Raw genomic sequence first — 22,516 nt, 5'->3', positions numbered from 1 at the left:
AAAATCGTATCATTATCATTTGAATTACCTACATTACTTTGGGCAGGTTGTGGTGGCTGCATAGGCGTTGAATAGAACTCCTCATACGGCTGCCAATATCCTTCTTGTTGAGCCTCATTGTCTTGATTTTGTAAGCCCTGCACCAAACAAATTAATTCATCAAGCTTTTGGTTATAATTTATTGACGAACTTAAATTTGGTTGGGCATATTGAATATGAGGTTGTGGTGGCTGCCAATATCCTCCTTGTTGAGCATTTTGAGGTTCCCACCACATAGAGTTTGAATGATCACTCCAATCCGAATTGTAAGTATTGGAAAACACGTTATTCCTTGATTGAAGATTAAATATATCAACTCTTTGCATTTGGGACCTTTCCATGAGTTGTGAGAAAAGAGAAGCATTATTAAGTGCCATCTTGTTCTTAACAAACAAAACACAAATAAAAAAAAAAAAAAACTAAATCTAAAAGACAATACAGAAACAAACAATCCAAGGGATTAGCAAATTTTCTAATCCCCGGCAACGGCGCCAAAATTTGATGCGAGAATTATACGCGCACAAATTAAACCCTCTTTTTGACAATTGTAGTATAAGTATAAGTAGGGATCGTTCTGGACCGGGGATTAGGAGGGATTGCAAATCTCTTGGAAACTGACTCAAAAACGTAAAATAAAGTTTAAAACACTATACTAGACTCAAAGAATTCAAAAATACTTTAAAACATAAACTAAACAGATTCTAAGCACTAAAGAACAAGAAAGTAAAGGGGGGGTTTGATTTGACGAAATTAACTAAATTGCACAAATTGTAATTAAAGGCAAAACGTAAATATAAATGTGATGAAAATATGGATGATGGAATAGCCAAGGGGTTCTTCTCCACACATATTACACTTGCATACAAGATTGATTCTCAGTTGGTCTTTCGATAAATTATGAAACTCAACGCCCCGGGTTAATTAGGTCCGCTTAAATTAACCGTCAAGTTTTCCTTAAGTTAATGAATTGGATGGGTTAGCGCAACGCAATTCACCACATTCTCCAAAAGTCCTTTACGTGAAAAGCACAATAAAGATACAATCAAAGATCATTAAGCATTATGAAAACTATAAGTGTTGACGAGGCATTCGTTACTATGATGAGCATGAAACTCGTGCCAAGAATTCATTTAACGCGATTGTTTATAAGCAACCTCCACTACTTGTGAATATAAGTTCATAACGATTAGGTGAAATTCACTTATATTCTAGTGTCATATTCATGCATGAAAATTAAGCGCGCATTCTTAATAAACATTCATAAATAAGTTATCAATCAAACGGTTAAACAAATTGAATCCACAACTTATGAAATTCCAACGAAAGTTAATCAATTCATATTGCAAGTATAAACATAGTTTCGAATCACCCCCTAGCTAAAGGGGGTTTAGTTCCTCATAACTTTGAAATCAAAGAAACACCTAAACATTCCAACAACTCAAACTTGAATTGTATGAACGTTTAGGCACTCTTCTCTTCCATTCCTCATACGTACAAAACAAAGAGAATTGAATTTAAACTTTGAAATCAAAGAAACACCTAAACATTCCAACAACTCACACTTGAATTGTATGAACGTTTAGGCCCTCTTATCTTCCTCGTTGTTGTAGCACAAGGTCTAAGGTGAGGTTTGGGGGATTATGGAAATGGATGAGGAGTGGTGTTTGGATTATAAGGGAATGGATGGGAAGCTCACGGCTAGGGAATGGAGAATGTGTTTGTAATGTGTTGTGTATGAAATGAGATGTTTCTGAAGGAATGAATGCAAGGGTATTTATAGGAGTAGTGGAGGGAACATATGGCTATGTCATTTGTAGGTGAAGTAAGTGTGTGAGGTTGGTGAAGTAAGTGGAGGTTGTAGGTGAAGTAGGTGGATGTTGTAGGTGAAGTAGGTGGATGTTGTAGGTGAAGTAGGTGGATGATATGTTAAGTGATAAGTGATAAGTGATATGATATGTGGTTATGATATGATAAGTGGTGATGATAAGTGATAAGTGATTTAAGTGATATGATATGTGGTGATGATAAGTGATAAGTGCATGTGGGTTAACTAATGAAGGAAATGCATGTGCAATGACAATGTGTTAGAATGGATGTGTGTTATGCATGGCATGATTGGGATTAGGAAAGGTTTAAATGTCCTAAAACTAAAGAGAACAAGGTTCCAACACTTTGGCTCCAATTAGGTCTTCAATTTCGTCCAACACTTTGGCTTCAAGCATAAGCTATCCGTCCTTAGCCCAAAAGTGCTCCAAAAGTCTCCAAAATGCATCTTTTTGCTCCTTTAGCCCTTTGGACCTACAAACACACGAAAATAGCTTAAAGTACTAAAATAACTAAAGAAACATAACGTAAATGTACGAGAACAAGCCATTTAAGTCGCATAAATATGCTCCTATCAAGAGGCATGAAAAAAGTTCGATCGGATGTACCCTGATTTTGCAGCTTAGCCCTGGAATGTCAGATTGGGACTTGCCACTGACAGATTTAATTAGTTAAGGGTTCTAAACCAACACCACAACACTTGGCCGATCTTCGCATTTAATTTATCACCTTGGAAGTACATGAAGAAAGAATATATGATGATGACTCTACTGATTAGCGAGGATCCAAGAAGGTCCATTGATGTTTATTTACGGCCGTTGGTCGATAAGGTAAAGAATTTATTGGAAACTGTGTTCGCACATAAGATAGGTCTACTAGCGAGATGTTCACCTTGTGAGTATCATTGATGTGGGACTATAAACGATCTTCCTGCTTATGCAATGATTTCTAGCTAGAGTACTAAGGGTTGTATGACATGCCCAATATGCAAGAAGAATGTATCATCTTCTTGTCATGCTAGAAAACTTTGTTATCTTGGTTATAATAGATGTTTTGTGTGGTCTTGATGGGCAAGTAAAATTTGAATCTCTCTAGCATGCATACAGATTGCTCACATGAAGAATTTGTATTTACATATGGTAATAGATTGATCCTACAACGCTCAACGAAGCAAACATTTGTTGCTACATTCTCATATTTCTCAAATATACGTATCTCCAAAGTTTTTTAGTACACATGAATTTCAAAAGTCTAAAGTTATTGAAATCAGACAAATTCGTTCCAATGATAACCTAGTAGACCTCATCACCAAATCTCTACTAAAGTGTACATTTCAAAAATTGGTGCATAGCACTAGATTAAATCGACTTAGTAATTGGTCAGATTGAAGAATATGGAATGAGGGGAGATACTCATTAGGGGGAGCATCTAAGACACATGTGTGTTATACTCTTTTTTCTTCGACTAGGATTTTCTCCACTAAGTTTTTCCTAGCAAGATTATAATGAGGCAACCGATATTGATATATGGGCATCCAAAGGGAGTATTGTAAATGGTGTGAATGCCGATTGTAAATGTGAGCAACCAACAATGACCATAAGTTTACAAAATTGTCAAAGAAAGTGTCTTGGTAGGTTTGTTAGGTTGAAAGGCATGAGCAACCTATATATAGAAACGTATATTTGCATCATTGGAGAGAACAACACAAATAGAGATATTCATGTAAGCTATGCAAAGTCTAGAGAGGTAGAGAGAAATATATATTGAGAGTTATCTTTGTATTCCTATTATTTTACACAATGAAAGAAAGTGCTACTGCTACCCCGAGGACGTAGGCACACTTGCCGAACCTCGTAAATATTGTTCTTATTTACTTTATATTCCACCACACACATAGGGGTGGTTCGGTATGGGATCCCATACCGAAACCCTTGTCCCGATTCCCAAACCGAAATTTTTGGGAATCCCAAATTCAATACCAATCCCAAACCAAATTTTCGGGAATATTTTCGGGAATCCCGAAATAATTTCGGGATTTCGGGACAAATCGGGAATCCCTAAATGTTTTTGGGCTTTTGGACTAAAATTTGACATATTATGTTTTTGGGCTAAAATTTGACTTATATTCACAAGTAGTAAAAGTTGATGAGCTCAATTGCGTTAAGTAAATTCTTGGCATAAGTTTCATGCAGTTCATAGTAACGAGTGCTTCGTCAATGCTTATGGTTTTCAAAGAACTTAATGATTCTTACTTGTATCTCTATTATGCAGTTCATATAGGGAACTTGTGGGGAATGCTTTGGGTTGTCGTATGCAATCATCCAATTCAATAACGTTAGGAAAATCTGAGGGTTAATTAGTGCAATTCACGGTTCATCTGGGGTGTTGAGAATTCATGGTTTATTGAAAAGCAATTGGAAATCGTTTTATATGCAAGTATAACATGTGTGGAGATGAACCCCTTAGCTAGCTTCCCATCCATTTAATTCTATCACAAATTCATATTTACATTCTGTTTTAAATTGCAATCTGTGCATTTAGTTTAATTTCGTCCAAAACTCAATCCCCCTTTACTTTATTGTCCAATTTAGTTAGAAAGTGTCTTAGTTTGTGTTTATAAGAGTTTTGATTCAATTTGTTACACAAATTCGTCCAAATTCACCAAAGTGCTCAAAACTGCCCAGAAAGTGTTTTTAAGGCAGTTTTGAGTGTTTTGGGGCAGTTTTGAGTCTTTTGATTTGTTTTAGTGTTTTAAGTGTTTAGTTTTGCATTCTTTGAGTCTAGTTTAGTGTTTTAAACTTTATTTTACGTTTTTGAGTCAGTTTCCAAGTGATTTGCAATCCTTCCTAATCCCCGGTCTAGAACGATCCTTACTTATACCTATACTACAATTGTCAAAAAGAGGGTTTAATTTGTGTGCGTATAAATCTCGGATCAGTGCTATGTTGCTATTTTATGTAATAATTCTAAGTGTACTATGTTGGTATTTTCTAGTAATAAATTGAAGTGTCTTCTTGTGCAAAGTCTTTTGTCTAGTACGTTGGATAAATTATTGAATGCCGTTTGAATTATTGAAGGCATCTAGATTAATAGAAACAATAATTAATAAGCCATAAATTTAATACACACGACAATTAATAAAGTACATACACTTAATACAAACGACAATTAATAAACCACATAAACCACATAAACTTAATACAATCGATAATTCATAAACTTAATAATGATATCCACCATCTTGACTTAGTGGTGGACTTGGGATATAGGGTTGAGATGATTTATCATCTTGAAATATACTCCTTGTGGCATATGTTCGCAAAATTTCCTTTTGCTTACCATGTAAGAACTTCTTCCTCTCTGGAGTGTATTTGTTGAGGTCATCCATGATGAAATTAATTTCGAACCTATCTTGCTCCCTATCCTTTTCTTCTTTCATTTGCAAACGCATTTGGGCCACTTCTTCTTGGCGAGCTCTATGGGTTTCGCTCAATCTTGCAAATTCGGTAGCAATGCATGTACTCATCGGATCTTGGGACTTCCCTTTTCTCTTCGCTTTCTTTTGCTTATCTCTTCCCGGGGGCCTTGCAAAAGAAGAAGTTGAGGTCATTTCATTGACACCTTCATTGACACCTTCATCTCCATCATTTGTTGGTGTGGCTTCACGTTGAAATAATCTTCCCCATTGTTGTTCAGCATTGGTTGCCCACCTTGGACAATCCTTGAGGACGTCCCAAGCATGATGCCACTTAAAAGGTTGATTTTTTGGTGTTACTCTTGTCTTGTAAATTTCCATTGCTTTGTCACCCTATGCAAAAAATACATAAAAACAATTAGTTGAAAAATAATATTATGTACATGAAAAATAAAATATAAAAAAAACTCATAATTTCTGCGGCGCTCCTTCCACTAGCCATGCCAACCATGACTCTCTCCAAACTTCCCTTCCATAAAGTGCATGCTTTGTTGATAGTCTTCCATTGATCGTAAACACCACCACCTTCCCACCCACTGCCGTTGTAGTTTTCATGGAACTTTTCAATGATTTTATCCCACAAAACCTTTTTATTTTGATTTGTGCCAACTGCACCATCTTCGCTAATGGAAACCCATGCCAAGTATAAAGCAACATCTTCCTCACAAGTCCAATTACGACCTCTAATATGCACTCTTAACATCTTGAAAAATTTAGAAATGGGAAGAATTGTAGGAGAAAAGTGAGTTTTGTATGGATGTTTGAACAAATACATAGGCATTTATAAAGTTGTTGGGTGAATTTTGAGTTAAATAATTTTTTTTAAAAACTATTTTAGCCGTTGGATTTAAATTTGGGCCATTAGATCTTTTTTTTTCGTTAGATTTGATTATATTCGATCTCAGCCGTTGGATTCAATAATATATAAATATAAAAACAAAAAAAAAATTGAATCTAGGCCGTTGGATCAACCAACGGCTTGTTGATCGCGACCTTTGGATCAAACTAGATGTTAGGGCACCTGGGGAACGTGGCCGACAGGCTGATATGGGTGGGGCCCTTGCTGCCTAAAAGGTTATGCGTCGTGCACGTTTGGCGAGTGGGTGGGAGGGGGTTTGGTGCACAAATGCTGGGTTTCACTTGATTCGGTGGGGCCCACATAGAATCCTGGGCTAATTTTTGGGCGGAATTTGGCCTAGGTTTAGCTTTTGGCTTTTAGCCCAAAGATATAGGTTGGGTTGGATTTGAGCCGAGGGGGGGGAATAAATGGGGAAATTTGGCAAATAATCCAGTGTTGGGTTTGGTCTAAAGCAGCATAGAGAAGAAAATACAGAAAGACTCCTTAGACGGTATCATCTCACATCGCCCAGGGGAGTGGATCCTGTAAGCCTTATATGTATATTCCCATCTCTACCTAGCACGAGGCCTTTTGGGAGCTCACTGGCTTCGGGTTCCATCAGAACTCCAAAGTTAAATGAGTAGCTCGCGAAAGCAATCCCATGATGGATGACCCACTGGGAAGTTCTTGTGTGAGTTCCCAGAAACAAAATGGGCCCAAGGTGGACAATATCGTGTTACAGTGGTGGAGTAGGCCCAGGATGTGGTGGACCCCGGGCTGTGATGTGACAATTTGGTATTAAAGCCTAACCTTGGCCTTGGTGTGCTGACGTCGGGCCGTTAAGGGGGTGGATTGTAACATCCCACATCGGCCAAGGAGTAGATCTTGTAAGCCTTATATGTATATTCCCATCTCTACCTAGCATGAGGTATTTTGGGAGCTTACTGGCTTCGGGTTCCATCGGAACTCCGAAGTTAAGCGAGTAGTGCGTGAGAGCAATCCCATGATGGTGACCTACTAGGAAGTTCTTGTGTGAGTTCCCAAAAACAAAACCATGAGGGCATGGTCGGGGCCCAAAGCGGACAATATCGTGCTATAATGGTGGAGTGGGCCCGGGATATGGTTGACCCCAGGCCAGGATGTAACATAGACCATCTCCAACTCTTGGGCTAAAAGTCAATTTTTTTAGCCTGGAAAATTTAGCTTTTAGGCCAGAAACAACTTTTCTGCTCCAACCCTTCTGGCCTAAAATTTTAGCTCGAGATTATTAAATAATGAACTTAGGCTAATTTTTTTTTTCTTAAATTTAATTTTAAAAAAAAATTTATGTAGACTATCGTAAATTAATTTTATGAACATTTTAGTCTAAAAATATTTAAATTCTGATAAATATTGAAAAATCACTAAAATTGATACATGAAACTCATGAAACACTATGGAAGAATATGAAAATCATGATAGAGATGTATAAATACAAAATACATAAAACACATAAGACACACATAACATATGTGAAGTACATACAAAACACATGTGAAAGACATACAAAACACATGATGGAGATGAAGCACGCACAGAACATATGTGAAACACATGACACACACGAAACACATGCAAAACACATGATAGAGATGAAGCACACACATAACACATGTGAAATACATGACACACACGAAACACATACAAAATACATACAAAACACATGAAACGTAGCAATCTTTCAGCCTTTAATCATCCTTTATATAAACACAGGTTGAATATCAATTGATCACACAATCTTTCAACCTTCAATCATCCTCTATATTCACCAATCTTTCAGCTTTCAAAGTGTTTTTGTTTCCTAAAAATCTTCAATATCTCATCAATGGGTGATAAAAAAAGGTGTAATGGGGCAATGCAAATGGCATAATACCAAGCAAGCCTTGACATTGAGGATGCATAAATCATCAACGCAGTAGCTGAAAACACATACAAAACACATGAAATGCATGAAACACAAACCTACACACGTGCAACTGAAACCTTCAATCATCCTCTATATTCACCAATCTTTCAACTTTCAAAGTGTTTTTGTTTCCTAAAAATCTTCAATATCTCATCAATGGGTGATAGAAAAAGGGTAGTAGGGCAATACAGATGGTATAATACCAAGCAAGCCTTGACATTGAGGATGCATAAATCATCAACGCAGCAGCTAAATGTGCAAACTCGCTTATGCAATATGAGCACCATGACGAATCTAGCTATCATGGTTCTATCATAGGTCGTTCATTTGTGCAGCATGATAGAGAAGAGTGTCTCCGAGATTTCCTGCTCATGATTTTCGAAGGTGGTTTTGGATGAGGAGAGAGCTTTTTGAAAGCATCTTGAACGCATTTGTCAATCATGACCACTACTTTGCAAGGAACATAGATGACGTAGGCCGACAAAGTATATCACCTCATCAAGAGCTCACATTTGCATTTCGGGTGCAAGCTAATGGGTGCTCTGCAGATTCAATTGACGAGTATTGCTGACTTTCGGAGACTACTACTATTGAGAACCTAAAGCGCTTTTGTAAGGCAATTCAAGCCATATATGGAGCCACATACCTCCGGAAGCCAAATAGTGAAGACTTGAAAAGGCTTCTACGCAAGGCAAACAAAAGAGGTTTCCCTGGCATGATAAAAAGTCTCGATTGTATGCATTGGGAGTGGAAGAATTGTCCTACTACTTGGGCTGTCCAATTCAAGGGTTATCATAACAAGCCAACCATCGTGCTCGAGGCTGTGGCATCTTACGACACATGGATTTGGCATGCATTCTTCGGCATTCCTGGATCAAACAATGATATCAACATTATTTGGTCTTCTCCTTTGTTCGATGATGTTGTCAATGGATGAAAAAAAGAATTTCGGTACAAGGGAAATGTTAATAAGTATAAGCTAGGCTACTACTTAACTGATGGTGTTTATCCTAGTCGGTCTACCTTTATCAAAAGTTTTTCTCATCCCGATAATGCAAAGAAGAAATTATTTTCGCAGAGGCAAGATTCTTACAGGAAAGATGTGGAGAGAGCGTTTGGGATCCTACAAGCTCGATGGGCCATTGTTAAAGGGCCTGCATGACTTTGGCATACCGAAAACCTCCATTCAATCATGATGATGTGCCTAATTTTGCACAACATGATTGTGGAAGATAAGTACATCAAAATTGAAGAAGATTCAGACGAAGATGTGGATGATGACCAACCAACACATGGAAGAGCTATGGCAAGAGATGTTGAATATCTTGTTGTAACCACATGTGAGACCTTACAGGATAGGGTCACATTGAGTGAGTATATGAGACATTTAAATAGAATTCAAGTTCCTCAACGTCATGACACACTACGCAAGGATTTGGTTGAGCATGTATGGCGGCGAGAAGGTGAACGTTGATGAAATTGGTGTATTAATGTGTTATTGTGTTAAATTGAAGTGTGCTATGTCGTTATTTTATGTAATAATTTTAAGTGTACTATGTTTGTATTTTCTAGTAATAAATTGAAGTGTCTTCTTATGCAAAATCTTTTGTCTAGTACGCTAGATAAATTGTTGAATGGAGGTTGAATTATTGAAGGCATCTATTCTACATCAAAGTGTGGAATAATAAGTACAATAATTATTGAAGGAATCTAGATTAATAGAAACAATAATTAATAAGCTATAAATTTAATACATACAACAATTAATAAAGTATATAAACTTAATACAAATGACAATTAATTTAATACATACGACAATTAATAAAGTACATAAACTTAATACAAATGACAATTAATAGTCCATATAAACTTAATACAATCGATAATTCATACACTACATTAACTTAATAATGATATCCACCATCTTGATTTGGTGGTGAAGTTCGTGGTGGACTTGGGATATGGGGTTGAGATGATTCATCATCTTGAAATATACTCATTGTGGCATACTTTTGCAAAATTTTCTTTTGCTTACCATGTAAGAAATTCTTCTTCTCTGGAGTGTATTTGTTGAGGTCCACCATCGTGAAAACCTATCTTGCTCCTTATCGCCTTCTTCTTTCCTTTGCAAATGCATTCGGGCCGCTTCTTCTTGGCGAGCACTATAGGTTTCACTCAATCTTGCAATTCCGGTAGCAATGTGTCCACTAATCAGATCTTGGGACTTCCCCTTTCTCATTGCTTCCTTTTACTTATCTCTTCCCGGGGGCCTTGCAAAAGAATAAGTTGGGGTCATTTCATCGACACCTTCATTAAGACCTTTATCTCTGACATTTGTTGGTGCAGCTTGATGTGAAAATTAACTTGACACACAAATTAAAACCCTATGATTGAAGTATATGAAAGTAGGGATCGTTTTAGGCCGGGAATTAGAAGGGATGCTAATCTACTCAATTTAAACTCTAAATCACCAAACTATACTAAAAAACAGAAAACTAGACTCTAACAACTCAAAACATGCTAAATAGATTCAAAACACACAAACTAAGTTAAATTGACTCAAAACACTAAAAGAAACAAATTAAAACAAATTCTAACTAATTTGACACAACAAAGTCAAGGGAATTGGGTTTTTGACGAAATTAAGGTAAAAACAAGCAGATTGTAAACTTAAACTAAGTTAGCATGAAATTGGGGAAATATGGGTGAATGGCTAGCTAGAGGGTCATTCTCCACACATGACACATATGCAGCACAAATCGATTTTCAGCTATCATTCCTTAAAACCATGAACCTCAACGCCCTAGATTAACCGTGAACAACACTAATTAACCCTCAGATTTTCCTTAAGTCATTGAATTGGATGGAATACGCGTCGGCAACCAAATTATTCTTCAATAGTTCCCTACATGAATAGCATAATAGAGATACAATCAAAGATCATCAAGTTTTGTGAAAATCATAAGCATTGACAAGGCATTCGTAACTATGAAAAGCATGATACTCTTGCCAGGAATTTACTTAACACGATTGTGACTAGCAACCTCCACTACTTGCAAATATAAGTTCATAACAATTAGGTGAAATTCCCTTATATTTTAGCATCAAATTCATGCGTGCAAACTAAGTAGGCCTCCTTAATCAACATACAGGAATAAGTTATCAATCTAATCAACATACAAGAATAAGTTATCAATCAAGCAGTTAAGCAAATTGCATTCATGATTTATGAAACAATAATTGGATGAAATCAATTCATATCACATATATGTTCATGACTTTGAATTCTCCTCTAGCCAAAACGAAATTAGTTCCTCATGTTCGCAAAACAAATATAATTAAATTTAAACATTGAAAACAAAGATAGAATACACCTAGAAACGCTCCAACAATCCAATGTCTTGAATGGCAAGCACGACTCCAAGTGGCTCCTCCTTCCTTCCTTGCTACGACACAATGGGGATTTTCTGAATTTAGGCTCTTAAGGTGTGGTGGATGGTGTGGTGTGAAATTGTGGTAGAGGGTGGTGGTTTTTGCGGCAGAAAATATACATACATATATATATATATAGGCTTAGGTGTGGCATAAAAGTAGCTTAGGAAAAGGATTTTAGCACTTCAAATCCATAAGGAAAAGGTCATCTAGAATTTAGAAACCAAAGAGACTAGGGATAGGGGGTGCGGCAGATTCTTAGGGCTTCTAGAAAGGGGTTTTGTGACAGGTTTCTAGAAGGACAAGGGATAAGATATGTGGCACAAACTTAGGGCACGAAATAGGGCTTCTAGGACCTGATATTTAGGTGATTTAATGTGTGAAGGAGTCCTCTTTGCAGTTGGAATTAAGGTAGGAAAAGATTAGGATATGATAAGATAAGATAAGGTTGTTTGGATAATGTTCCATGTTTCTTGCTCTTTCCTTATCTTCTTTGTCTTGAATTTGTTTCTCCAAATTTGTAGCATGTTCCTAGCCTCTTTTGACTTCAAATTTGTCCATCCACCTTGCTCCATATGCAAGCTATCCATTCCAAGCCCAAAACTGCTCTAAAATACACCAAAATGCACTTTCTTGCCAACTTTGTCAATTGGACCTACAAACACACGAAAATGGCATAAAACACTATAATAAATAGAAACTAACTATATAAATACAAGAAAACAAGCTAACTAAGTCGCATAAATATGCTCCTATCACGGCTTCACGTTGAAATAATCTTCCCCATTATTGGTCCACATCGGTTGCCCACCTTGGACAATCCTTGAAGACGTTTCAAGCATGTTGCAACTTAAAAACTTGATTTTTTGGTGTTACTCTTGTCTTGTAAATTTCCATTGCTTTGTCACCCTATAAAAAAAAAATATCAACAAAAAAAAGCTTACAATTTTTGCGGCACTCCTTCCACTAGCCATGCCAACCACGGCACTCTCCAAGCTTCCCTTCCATAAAGTGCATGCTTTGTTGATAGTCTTCCACCGATCGTACACACCACCATTGTCCCCCCACCGCCGTTGTAGTTTTCCTGAAACTTTTCAATGATTTTGTTCCACAAAACCTTTTTATTTTGATTCATGCCAACTGCACCATCTTCGCTAACAGAAACCCATGCCAAGCATAAAACAACATCTTCCTCACAGGTCCAATAAGGATCTCTAATATGCTCTCTTGCCATGTTGAACAATTTGGAAATGGAAAGAAATGGTAGAAAGAAAAATTGGAAGAATTGTAGAAGAAAATTGAGTTTTGTGTGGATGTTTGAACAAATACATAGGTATTTATAGAGTTTTTGGGTGAATTTTGAGTTAAACATATATATTTTTTAATTATTTTAGCCGTTGGATTTAAATTTGGGCTGTTAGATCTTTTTTTTTTACCGTTAGATTTGATTATATTTGATCTCAGCCGTTGGATTCAATGTATTTTAAAATTACATTTTTTAAAAAAACAAAATTTGAATCTGGACTGTTGGATCAACCAAAGGTACAAAAAGCATAGCTGTCCGATGATAAAAAGAGCCGTTAGGCTCATAATGGTAGCTGACAGCTGCCTTGACAATGGGTACTATCCTGTCGGGCGCTAAAGGGCTCAGCCCGCGTGGGGTGAGTTAGGCTCATGATCAGGCCGAGAATAGGCTCCTTTTGGGCGATTCCAAGTGTTTCTGTGCTATTTCTTGGGGGGTATTAGGCCTTGGTTTGACATTTGGCTTTTAGCCCAAAGATTTAGTATGGGTTGGGTTGGGTTGGGTTTGGAGGGGGGAAACAAGCGGGAAAATTTGGCAAATAGTCCAGGATTGGGTTTGGTCTTGCATCCACTACACTCCTTTCAGGGGAGCCAGTTGGACCGCTTATTCGTAAGTGGGCCCCATTAAGGAAAGAAGTTCGAGTTCGGCTGGTTTAGTTTCGCAGCCGAACAAAATTGCGACCGAGTCTCGGCCGAAAGAAAGAAAATTGAATTCGGTCTGTTCCTTTTCCTGCCATCAATTACCAATTGGGGTTTTTATCCACCGTCCCGGGTATAAATTTACTTTTACACACAAATTTTGAGCTTCATTGTCAATTGGGGGCATTGAATTTGTGGATTTGGATTTGGGTTTGATGAATTAAACATGTATAATATTTGTTTGATTTCATATTAAATAAGAAATGATTGAGATATATATTTTTTGTTTTTGATTTCCAAGTATGATTTCATGTAAAATTTACTTGTTAGGTGTTGATTCTGTGATTATATTGCACTAACTCTAGTTTTTATTTAATTAACATCATGATAATACATTAATACTTGTGAATTTCTACCACAGTGTTAATTATCAATTCATCACCAGTTTAGCTGTTGAAATTTTTGCATTTTTTGGTTTCGATATCAGTTGATTGATCAGTACTGGATAACACAGCACTGCAAGAGTGCTCCGTACCTCAACATGTTCTCCGGAAAATACTAAGTGCGGGAAACTCATCTACCCTCGTGAATTCGTTGGAAAACTTAATACAAGTTTGTAGAACAGCAGATGGTCGTGCAGGCCTTGCGTCTAAGGATATTCTTCCCCCTGCCATCCAGCTCATACAATCTCTCCCTTACCCTTCTGCTCGCCATCTTCTCACACTATGTTTAAAGCTCGTAAGAAATCTTTGTGCGGGAGAGATTGCAAATCACAACTCATTTGTTCAACTTAATGGAGGTGCACTCATATCAAATGTTTCGAACTCTGCGAGCCTTTCTTTGGAGCCGGATGCTGGGATCATTCGTATGGGGTTGCAAGTTCTGGCTAATGTTTCATTGGCTGGACAACAACATCAGCGTGCAATTTGGCAGCAACTTTTTCCAAAAGAGTTTGTTGCTCTTGCAAGAGTTCAGAGCCGGGAAACTTGTGATCCTTTGTGCATGGTTATCTATGCTTGTGGTGATGGAAGCCCCGAACTGTTTGCCCAACTTTGCAGTGCTCGTGGAATAACTATCGTGAAAGAGATTGTAAACACTACTGCTGCAGGTAACTTTGTACATTCAGTTATTTTATGTTACCTTTATTCACTGATACCATCCATTTAGCCTCGATTGAGTCTATCTGCTGAAACCAAAAATTAATGAAATGAACCCTGACCTGTGCCTTCTTTTAATAACTTTTGGGTGTCTTACAGTTGGTTGTGGCGAAGATTGGTACAAGTTGCTTCTTTCCAGAACCTGCTTAGAAGGACCTTACTTCCAGTCACTTTTCTCTAATTTAGGTTTTGTTGGTGCTACTGAGAACGGTGAAGACACTGAATTTAGAGTTGACGCTTTCTCAGCCGAGCAAGCATTTTTCTTGAGATGCATATCTGATATCTTGAATGAGCGACTTCAAGAGATTACTGTGCCCAGTGATTTAGCTTTCTGTGTTTTTGGGATATTTAAGAAATCTATTGGGATTCTTAAATCTGCCACAAGAGTCAAGTCTGGACATCCAACGGGTTCTAGTATGATAGATGTTCTAGGATACTCACTCACAATCCTGAGAGATATATGCGCTCAGAAGTCCGTAAGAGGCTCTAACGAGGACCTGGGGGATGCTCTTGATGTTTTGCTATCCCATGGCCTCATAGAATTACTTTTATGTTTGCTTCGTGATCTTGAGCCGACATCAGTAATATGGAAAGCTATCAAGCAAGGTGAGGAACGAGATGGACCAAAGTCTTCTTCCTTAAAACCCTGCCCGTATAAGGGATTTCAGAGAGATATGGTGGCCGTCATTGGCAATTGCACGTATAAAAGTAAGCTTGTACAAGATGAGATTAGACAAAGGGACTGGATTCTTCTGCTCTTGCAACAGTGCGGCCTTGATGACGACAATCCGTACTTAAGGGAGTGGGGCATTTGGTGTGTCAGGGACTTATTCCAAGGCAACGAAGAAAACGAAAGGGTAGTGGTTGAATTGGAGCTTCAAGGGGCTGTTGATACACCTGAAATTGCTCAACTTGGTCTTCGGGTAGAGGTAAATCCTAATACTAGACGGCCAAAGCTTGTTAATGTCTCATGAAGTTCATTAATCTGACGCTGATTAGTGATCATTAAGCTGATTATATTTGATTAGACGAATCTAGAACGCATGATTTTCTCGTTATAAATTTTCTCTCAGGCCCGGTGTTTTGCTCGATTGTTTGTATTTGGTCTGTTTAGTAAGCAAAATTTCAGAGTTGTGGAAACAGCATGGAAGGATGGATTTGTATCGTATTGTATTGAATTGAGCAGGCCAAAAATAAAGAAAATTCAAAAGACACAACCTGAAGTGAAATTTAATAACCTGCAAAGCAGGCGGGTCGGATAAAATTTATGGAAAAAAAAAAAAAAAACCAAAACACCAAAATTGTACTCGTGAGAAAAGAAACCAAAACATTGTAACGTAATTGAATTAGATTTGCAAATCAAATGGTCAGGTTTTCTTGGATTCCAAGGAACGAGCCGGTTATATTTCCTCCCACGTCTGGGAAATTCTCGCTCCCAGGAAGGGATGTCACTTTGCCTTTCCGATCAACTTCAACTGGATACTTCAATAGATGACCCCTCATCTCCGTTACATCATCGGAAGCAAATTGTTTCCAGTTCATCTCACCCATTGATCTTATTCTCCTTACGCATTCAAGACTCTCTGGCTGTGTGAAGCAGTCCTCAATGGTTCCGGTGTGCTCTGCCCATAGCGACATTCTGTATCCATATATCTGCGACGCAAAACATACAAGACAGGAAGTTGGGTTACACATATCAGCTTGATATCTCAGAAAAATATACTTTCATGACAACTTATAGTTGTATCGCTTTACCCGTCCATGAGGACTAGCATTTTTTCTTGCCCAGGTATGATGAGGTTGATAGGACCCCATTGCAATTTCGGTGTCTCTTGTCCCTTCCATAGAGCGCTGATTGATGTTCGCCGAACCCACTATTACATACTCGTCATCAATTATCATGCCTTTCGAATGAACATAAATCATAAATCGCCTGCTCTTTTGACTAAGCGCCTGGAAACACGATGTACACCAGTTATATAGGTACGTTTGTCATATAAACAAATTTGAGGAAAATAGGAATTAACAACAATAAAACAATAGGAATCAACTCTCTCTCTCTCTCTCTCTGCCTATGAACAAATTCGAGGAAAAATAGGAATTAACAACAATAAAACAATACTCTCTCTTTCTCCGCCTACAGGAGTAAATAGTGCTATTTTTCTTAGAATGAAGATACCTGAGGAGTGTTGGCTGCAGTAGGACTTCCAGAGAATGATGTATCGTTTCCATCTATGGCCTCACGATTGCCAAGACAGAAGAAGTTTAAATAGTCTTGGGGGGAGAATGCACCCTCCAGCCCAACTTCCACTAAAGCCTTGTAAATTGTCTCGTACATCATTTGCATTGTCTTGTGCTGCAGCAATCAATAAAAGAACCCAGATAAACAACATTCTGAATTCAGCCAGTACAGATTATATAGCTTTCATTTATCGAGGATGAGCAATCCTGCATTAAAAAAATGAGTCCCTGCAGTTTCTAATGTAGTATCCACTCACATGATTGATTTTCGTAATTTATTATGTAACAAGTAAAAACTCTTCCTTCTTTCCCTTCCCTTTAGTCGACATTTTCAAATGACGATATACGCAAAAGCAAAAGTCCTAGCTTCAGTTGACATCATTTCCTAGGTCTTACGTAACTACCTTAAATCTTCACAACGTCGAACTGATGTATCACAATTTCCCTACTTTACGCCCTAATGTCCTCGCTAGAAGAGGAATCACAAATCTACTAATTGACAACCCTTTGAAGTTTTATACATGGAACAGAACCATTGACCTCCCTCAGTCTTCCACATCACATACATCAGAGACTTTCTATATTAACTAACCTGATTTTCTAATTTAAAATCTACCCGTATACTATGTTAAATTTTAATACTGCATTAAATAAATCAGATAATTAGAAGCGTTAACAATTTACAATTCTTGACTAAACAAAGGTTTCAACTATCAAGATAATAATTGGAGCCTACCTGCCAAAACAGAATTCTTTGTGTTGCTGCACCCGTTGGAACACCCTCTGGCCACATTGGAATGATGATATATGCAGCAAATCTCTCATTTGCTCTGATTTTACTAGCAATCTTAAGGGCAATTTCCATCGGGATCAAATTGTTAGCACCTATGTAGAGATTCAGAGTTAGTAGGATCATGCATTTGACCATAATTCTATAATAAACTATAAAGTAAACCATGACAATAGAAGGGTATTTTAGTATTTTGGTGGTCAATAGACCCAATACTCTCTAAACATAACAATGTTTCTCACCTAAGTCTTTATGCGCACTCCAATTGTATGAGGACCCAATGAAATACTGATTCTCTATATAAATGAAATGCTGGGCAGCGCGGATTGCCTTCACATATGCTGTGTGTATGCTCATGTCAATCAGCACATTTTTTCCGCACACCAGGTTCTGTTACAACAAAGCATCAATCACCAGTCCAAAAAGATCGCAGCAAGGAGAATTTTCAGTAAATATCAATTTACCTTGCTTGTTGCTTCTTTTGGATCCTTTGGGAAACCTTTAACAGAATTTGAGTCAATTGAACGGAAAATCTGCATTGGTGAAACACCAGGAAAAATGTTTTCATTTGTAAGAATGGATATAATGCAAACTATTTCAATAGTTTACTTTTTCTTGTTGGCTGGGAAATTTGAATCTAAAATCTACTCAGTCCTACCCCTTTACCAGTTTAGCCAAGTTTCACGGGCAACCTCAATAGTCAGTTACGACCTCATTACCTGAACATGCCAAGTTTCAGGATCGTTGTCACTAGTGGAAGCAGCATGGGACGCTCCAATTATGTCTGGAATCCTTTCCAACCTGAGCAAAGAATCACCATACGCACTTTTTTTCAGTTTTTTCATCCCATGTGGTTTTGAAGCCTTTAACCAGCGCTCTTCAAAGTTGGTCAGTACATCATATGCCGCGGGACCTTCAAGTCTAGAGTGCATGTCATGCCATGGTTCTCTTGGACAACCAGCAGTGCTGCCCTTCAATGAGATAAAACCATATAGGTAATTAGAAGAGAAAAATTCGTAATACATGGATGATTACTGGGTGGTATTGCTTGGCTAAAGAAAAAACTTAATTCATTGATTGAGAAGTTATCATGTACCACTCATTAAGAACAACTGTTTTCCAATGAATATAAATCTACTACTACTGAAGTTTCTATGTAGAATCTGATTTCAAAACATTATACTATCTAGGACTATTAGTGCCCCCCTCTAACTATATATCTCGCTCCTTCACTAAGCCAACTATAGCGGACAAAATGTTCAAATTTGAGCAACAAATAACTATACCCTTCTGTTTTTTTTTTTTTTTTTTTTTTTTTTTTTTTTTTTTTTTTTTTTTTGTTACGGAGTGCCAATGAAATGCATAGTGTGTTACAATTTAACTACAAAGCTATTCACAATTATGCAATTAGAAGAGGTCTCATAATTACCGTGTATGTAGGATTGTGATAGTCATCTTTATGCACTGTTTGTAATGTCCTAAATATAGGGTGATCCGGCGTATCATACCGACCATCACATAAATCAAGTCCTCCAACAAATGCCATGATTTTCCTCCTATTAATGCCAGCATCAGCGTCCACTATTACAGTTTTCTGATGGTGTGTATAGATCGTTCCAACTTCCTGGAAATCCAAAATATAAGAAGCATTCAATTGAAAACAAGTTCAGAAAATAATACACCAACAAGAAGGAAAAAACCAGAATTGGATGCATGCTATTAAGTGAAGAAAAATGACGACATAGCAACAAATGCTTAGTTATGCCTAACCCTTTGCTTGACCCAGCTATGTCTTTTTCCAGCAGTGCGAGGGCAAAGTAATACTTGCACTGAAGAATGCTTGAAAAATCGGCGAAGTTCTTCATCATGGGTTTGCATGATTCCATCCTGCAACAAATAAGTTCTCATGTTCCATTGAGAAACACATACAACAATTACAGTTTGAACTTAACAAGCAAATAATATGAAAATCATACAACAAAAGGATGATATCAATGTCATTGACTCTATCAAAATTCAGTTGCTTTCATCTAAAGCATTTTATCATGATAACCAATTTCTGGCATTCATTTCTCTTTTGATTCAACAGTAACTTTCAACACTATGCTTCTTGTGATGCAACACAAACTAAGTGAAAGGTCTTGCATCCAAGAAATTCACAAGTTAAACAAAGATAATAATAACGATAGAAGTTTTAGAACCATGATCACTTGATAGAATAGCTATTCCAGAATACGAATAGTCGAAGAATACTTACTGTTTTATAACCCAAAATGCTCCTTGAAGTAGGGTCATCCCAAACAAGCAACAACACTCTCACTCCTTCTTGGGACTTGGACCTCAGAAGATCCCCTATGGTGCAATTTGATGCACCACCAACATCCCGAACTAGTCTAACATTCTGCCAAACTGACCAACCAGCAATGTAAATTAAACGTCGGGCCTGACGTATTGCATCAAAAATATCATGCCAACACTTCCCATGCACATATGGCATCCCACCATCTAACATCAAGTTTGGAAGCATCCCATCTGGGACATGGGCATCTTGATAAAGAGTTACTTTTCCACCTGTCCTAAGAGGAAAATATGTGCCAGGAACCCCAAAATAATCAGGGCCCGCCCCAACTCCATTATGGTAAACACTCAATTGCTCAATTGGAATATACTGAATTGAAAGTCTTAGGACAGCTCCGGCTTTACATTGCTTCCCACTCGAATTCAAGATTGGATAAATTCCCTCAACTCTTGCTCCCGTGTATATCTGTTCTACCGGAATTGCCACAACCCCAATAAGCTGGGACCCCACAAGATCACTATCTTTAACAACAAAGTGCACTTCAGCAGCGGAATGTGCTACTGGAACATTGAAATGTTGCGTCCAAACAGGAAATTCAGAATTGCTTATCACATATGTCCTCCCAACTACAGCATTTGAAACTGAGATTGAAACATATGGATCACTAGTAATCTTACGACTCGATTGGCCATCGGTTTTGCTGCTTGCACTCCCTGGTAACTTCAAAAACATATCCCCCAAAGTCTTGTGGAACATGTCCATATTTGGAAGGTTGCTGGCTTCATATACCCAAATGTCTAAATTTCCATGTAGAAGCAGAACCTTCAAGGACCCTTTATTCTGCAATGGAATAATCTGCAAACTACCGCTATGCTGTGACCCATTAAATGAGCTTGAATGCGAATAAGGAGAATGAGCCGCTGATTCAATCTGACCGGAATAAGACGTATCCCAACTACTTGAAAATGAGTTATTAGGATACGCATAGAGCTCCCCTTGCTTATCATACCTTGCACTACTCGGAGTTGAATGAGTCAAGTGTGGCACTGAAGGTGATGGGGGTGCTGTGGGCTCGGGTGATTGATTTTCAGACAAATGCACATTACTCATAAGCTGATCCAAGGGCGGATAAGCAGAAGAGTGAGGAGGCATAGGTTCTGAAACATTCTCATGAAATGAATCCGTCCCAATTCCAATGGGACAGCTATCATGCCGCTGATGATTCGAGAACCTGCTGGGGAGCAAAGGGACATGATGGGGGCTTTCGGGAGGCGGGTAAGCCCCAGACTGTTGTTGGTAAGGGTACTGTGAACCATAATTGAAACTGCTGTGCTGCTGAATGCTAGGCAGAGGACCACTATGGGAAATCGGACGATCCGGGGGGTAGGGATATGGATAGGGAGGTTGGTTGTAATCTAAAGGGCCTGAAAGTGAATGGGGGGACGGTGAGGAAGGCGATGGAGCGTACGGGTACGGGTAAGGATACTGAGAATTGTATGGTGGGTATGGATATGGGGCAGGTGGGTATTGATCCGGAGGTGGAGGGTATTGATTAGGATGAGGGTGATGAGGGTATGGATAGGAATTCTGATATGGGTATGGGTATGGTGATGAACCGCCATTATTATCCATCTCTAAATCCTCCGGTTCTAAACTTATTGAACAAAATCTTGAAAATAATTTAATGGGTTTTCTGGGTAATTTCTAAAATACATAAATATTCAATTTCTGAGCTTGATCCTGTGGATTTATGGCATGAGGGGGACACAAAAAAGGTTGAATCTTTCACAAAAGAACAGAATCCACCAAAGGGGTTTTGATTTCTAGTGACAACGATAATATAAACAGCAACAGAAGCTCGATAGGATTATATTATATCACAATTCGAAATTCTCAAAAAAGTAGAGAGAGAGAGAGAGAGAGAGAGAGCTTACAGAGAAGGTTTACCTTATTGGGTTCTTTTGGTGAAACGGGAAGATTGAAAAAATGCAATTGGAACCGTCAAACAAATGCAGAACGAGGCGTGGAGGAGGAAAATTTTCAAAAGGAACAAAAAACCTGGACTTTTCGGATCAATACCTCTTTCTTGATTCAGCGCCCGACACCAGTTTCAACCGGTAATGTCCACGTGGGGGACAGGGATTGGGTAAGAGGTGGGAGCCACACACGCGTCAGCGTCATTCAGGCAATTCTGAGTAGACGTCAGCGTTAAGTTATTTTTCTTGCAATTAGTTGAAAAATAGAAATGGCCTTGGAAAGGACGTCTCTTGCTGATGTGTCTTAAAAGAGCTTCGAGAAGTACACAGTGAATGCTGAAAATATACCATAAAAAATGCTGAAATATAACGCGTTGCTTGCTTGGACTGCAAAATTGGAAAAAGAATTGCTTTGAAAAACAAGTTGAAGAAAGAAATACGCTTTTAATGAGTTGAGTTCTGAAATCAAAGTAAATGGTATGTTTGAGGCCAACATATATTCTTTGGTTTTTTTTTAAATTTTTTGGGGTCAAGTAAAATATCTGTCATTACCTTAAAA

General features: G+C 38.0%; 2 protein-coding genes across 2 annotated transcripts; one reads left to right on the top strand and one right to left on the bottom strand.

Annotated features, from left to right (window-relative positions):
• Positions 1–9,340: 9,340 nt before the first annotated feature.
• LOC137734303 (uncharacterized) lies at positions 9,341–15,724 on the top strand. The gene is made up of 3 exons (XM_068473594.1): positions 9,341–9,461; positions 13,994–14,602; positions 14,751–15,724. Exons 1-3 carry the CDS (start codon positions 9,341–9,343, stop codon positions 15,623–15,625), a joined length of 1,605 nt encoding a protein of 534 aa, XP_068329695.1. The 3' UTR covers positions 15,626–15,724.
• Positions 15,725–15,875: 151 nt separating this feature from the next.
• On the bottom strand, positions 15,876–22,034 carry LOC137733808 (phospholipase D gamma 1-like). Its single transcript, XM_068472997.1, has 10 exons — positions 19,940–22,034; positions 19,453–19,569; positions 19,112–19,306; positions 18,402–18,653; positions 18,147–18,215; positions 17,925–18,072; positions 17,629–17,777; positions 16,831–17,007; positions 16,407–16,604; positions 15,876–16,304 (listed from the first exon to the last, which is right to left on the bottom strand). Exons 1-10 carry the CDS (start codon positions 21,611–21,613, stop codon positions 16,011–16,013), a joined length of 3,273 nt encoding a protein of 1,090 aa, XP_068329098.1. The 5' UTR covers positions 21,614–22,034; the 3' UTR covers positions 15,876–16,010.
• Positions 22,035–22,516: the final 482 nt, after the last annotated feature.

This window comes from Pyrus communis, chromosome 5 (genome assembly GCF_963583255.1).
Source record: "Pyrus communis chromosome 5, drPyrComm1.1, whole genome shotgun sequence".
NCBI classification, from domain to species: Eukaryota; Viridiplantae; Streptophyta; class Magnoliopsida; order Rosales; family Rosaceae; genus Pyrus; species Pyrus communis.
The sequence above is the reverse complement of the archived record's forward strand: the minus strand, read 5'-3'. Positions and strand labels throughout refer to the sequence as shown.

Bases quoted from the DNA above. Each gene is read 5' to 3' on its own strand.
- LOC137733808 (XM_068472997.1), bottom strand. From the start codon at position 21,613: ATGGATAATAATGGCGGTTCATCACCATACCCATACCCATATCAGAAT. The intron at 18,216-18,401 runs GTAATGAGGTCG...TCACCAATGCAG, and splicing joins CTGAAACTTGGCATGTTCAG to ATTTTCCGTTCAATTGACTC. The intron at 17,008-17,628 runs GTAGGCTCCAAT...TGATTGCTGCAG, and splicing joins AAAGAATTCTGTTTTGGCAG to CACAAGACAATGCAAATGAT.
- LOC137734303 (XM_068473594.1), top strand. From the start codon at position 9,341: ATGATTGTGGAAGATAAGTACATCAAAATTGAAGAAGATTCAGACGAA. The intron at 9,462-13,993 runs GTGAGACCTTAC...TTGATTGATCAG, and splicing joins ATATCTTGTTGTAACCACAT to TACTGGATAACACAGCACTG. The intron at 14,603-14,750 runs GTAACTTTGTAC...GGTGTCTTACAG, and splicing joins TGTAAACACTACTGCTGCAG to TTGGTTGTGGCGAAGATTGG.